This window comes from Puntigrus tetrazona, chromosome 4 (assembly GCF_018831695.1).
Source record: "Puntigrus tetrazona isolate hp1 chromosome 4, ASM1883169v1, whole genome shotgun sequence".
Taxonomy (NCBI): domain Eukaryota; kingdom Metazoa; phylum Chordata; class Actinopteri; order Cypriniformes; family Cyprinidae; genus Puntigrus; species Puntigrus tetrazona.
This window is the reverse complement of record NC_056702.1, coordinates 14,811,002-14,811,739: the sequence shown is the minus strand read 5'-3', so window position 1 is coordinate 14,811,739 and position 738 is coordinate 14,811,002. Positions and strand designations below refer to the sequence as shown.

Genomic DNA, 738 nt, shown 5'->3' with positions numbered 1-738 from the left:
ATTTTTGACTAGTAAAATGCATTGCATTTTTTTGGCATAAAAGAAAACATATTTAAATTAGGTTAAACATTTTGACTCATTTTTACTGGATTATTAATTGATTACGCGTTATTTTCACATTTTATTTTATTTTCATATTGCTAAATAAATGCGTTAAAATTATAACCTGTCTCTGAAAGTACAGTAATATTTTTTTAAATGAACGTAAATATTAATTGAAGAAACAAATTCGTTTTAGCAGTGAACGCGTCGTTCTTAAAGAAACATTTTACCAGGTACTGTGGCAAAAAAAAAAAAAAACGCACGGAATCCGTTGCATATACACCGTCTCATCAAATTCTGTAATATTCGTACTGTTCTCACCCATCCGCAGGAAATACCACACGCACCTGCTGCAGTTCGACGGGGAGGGCGGCTGGAGGTTCGAGCAGCTGGATACGGCCACGCGGCTCTCATTGACGGAGGAAAAACAACGCTTGGAGTCTCAGCTCGCAGGAATCCCCAAGATGCAGCTCAGACTGAATGAACTGTGTAAGATCCTGGGCGAAGATTCGGTTCTAAAGACGGCGGAGAACAAAGACGAGGACTGAAAGAAACCTGGAGATGCTTGATGTTCAGGAATACTTTTGGTACTTTTAATGGTTTAGCAATGATTTTAACTAGTGCTGTCAACTATCAATCGCCATGAATTGCATCCAAAATAAAAGTTTTTGTTTATGTTATATATATATATATATA

The 738-nt window shown here is 36.6% G+C and overlaps 1 protein-coding gene across 2 annotated transcripts in view; it reads left to right on the top strand.

Moving 5' to 3' along the window:
• The window catches only part of LOC122342645 (ATP-binding cassette sub-family D member 1-like), an 11,654-nt gene extending 10,922 nt beyond the window's left edge, over positions 1-732 (top strand). For both annotated transcript variants that reach the window (XM_043236615.1, XM_043236614.1), the window contains exon 10: positions 374-732. In XM_043236615.1, the coding sequence (XP_043092550.1) occupies positions 374-590 (217 nt within the window). In that variant the 3' untranslated portion in view covers positions 591-732. The remainder of the gene's footprint in view (positions 1-373) is intronic.
• The last annotated feature ends 6 nt before the right edge of the window (positions 733-738 follow it).